The following is a 1,167-nucleotide window of genomic DNA, read 5'->3' as shown; positions in this document are numbered from 1 at the left end:
TTCGGTCGGCTATCGGCCCGGTAGACAAGCACAGGCAGGAAGTCCGCATAAAAAAACAGCTGTCCTCGGTCTAGGCAAGCGGGCAGGTCCGTTGTAACATTACTCCCGAAGCAGCGAAACTAATAGAGGCGATTGTCCGAACGGGATCCCATTAGTGACAATTGGAGCGAACCGGAGTAAGGTGATTCTATACATACGTCGGACCTCGCGTAAGCGACTCGCATGCTTAACGTCCTCGGCCACGCCAAATTTAGGTCCCTAGACGGCTGTGAAGGCTGTACGCTATACCACCCAGAAGAAGTCATCGCTCGCGAGGCTCTTCAAGAGCGTTGGAATACAGCTACGGATAAAGAACGGTCTTTCCTATGGACAACATACCCAAAGGCGACCTCATGGCTCTCCCAGACATTGTGGCCTGGTCACAAGCCCGGGAAGAGGCGCGGGCACAAGAGGTTGCCCAAGCTGACGCCGACAAAGACTCTGACATCGATTATAACTACATCTCTATGATGCTTTCTTCAGAGCCGGATCTCTCGCCTCATAATAGCAGCGACGATGACGTTCAAATCGTGACAACACAGCGCCAACCCCAGCGTATTAGGGCACCACTATCCCAGTTTCCTCTTGAGCAACAGCCACCATTGAGAAGACGGCGGGTGCAATTGAACGAAAAAGACGAGGCCGAGCTCCAGGCCGAGCTTGAGGAGGAACGAGTCATCGTGCGTGCGTCCGATGAAGAAGATGAAGAGGATGAGCCGGAGCTTGTTATAAGTGGCAGACGATTTTGCATACCAAAGTCGCGCGAGCGTTAGGTACCCTTAGAACTTTAGGTATATAGTGCAACACCAACCACCCGACCAATTCGTATGAGACTTGGTACATCAATTATATAGAACCCCATGTATGGTATACATTTTTGGAGGATTTTAATAAACTTAATTGACATAGTGGCTGTTAATTGAATTCGCGATAGAGGGAAACACAACCGTCAAAGAAACAGATTTTGTGCCCCCCTCTCCTGCCGGAGAGGGGGGGGCCTACAGGGCTCCCCTGCTAGTCAACCCCCCGAGTATATGAAGGTCAGGTAGCCGGGCCGGGAATGCGGCATATTAACAAGGTAAGGATCCACGTGGCAGCGCCACTCTAGCTCTTTCCTTGACCTGTGCA

General features: G+C 51.6%; 1 protein-coding gene across 1 annotated transcript; it reads left to right on the top strand.

The window, feature by feature from the left end:
- Nucleotides 1–365: 365 nt before the first annotated feature.
- Nucleotides 366–812, top strand: HRG_06114 (uncharacterized protein; the record flags this gene model as incomplete). The annotated part of the gene is made up of 1 exon (XM_044864585.1): nt 366–812. One exon carries the CDS (start codon nt 366–368, stop codon nt 810–812), a length of 447 nt encoding a protein of 148 aa, XP_044721117.1.
- Between the last annotated feature and the right edge of the window lie 355 nt (nt 813–1,167).

Source organism: Hirsutella rhossiliensis, assembly GCF_020360975.1.
Source record: "Hirsutella rhossiliensis strain HR02 chromosome Unknown scaffold00005, whole genome shotgun sequence".
Classification (NCBI taxonomy): Eukaryota; Fungi; Ascomycota; class Sordariomycetes; order Hypocreales; family Ophiocordycipitaceae; genus Hirsutella; species Hirsutella rhossiliensis.
Note: the sequence above shows the minus strand (reverse complement) of the source record. Positions and strands in the feature narration are given on the sequence as shown.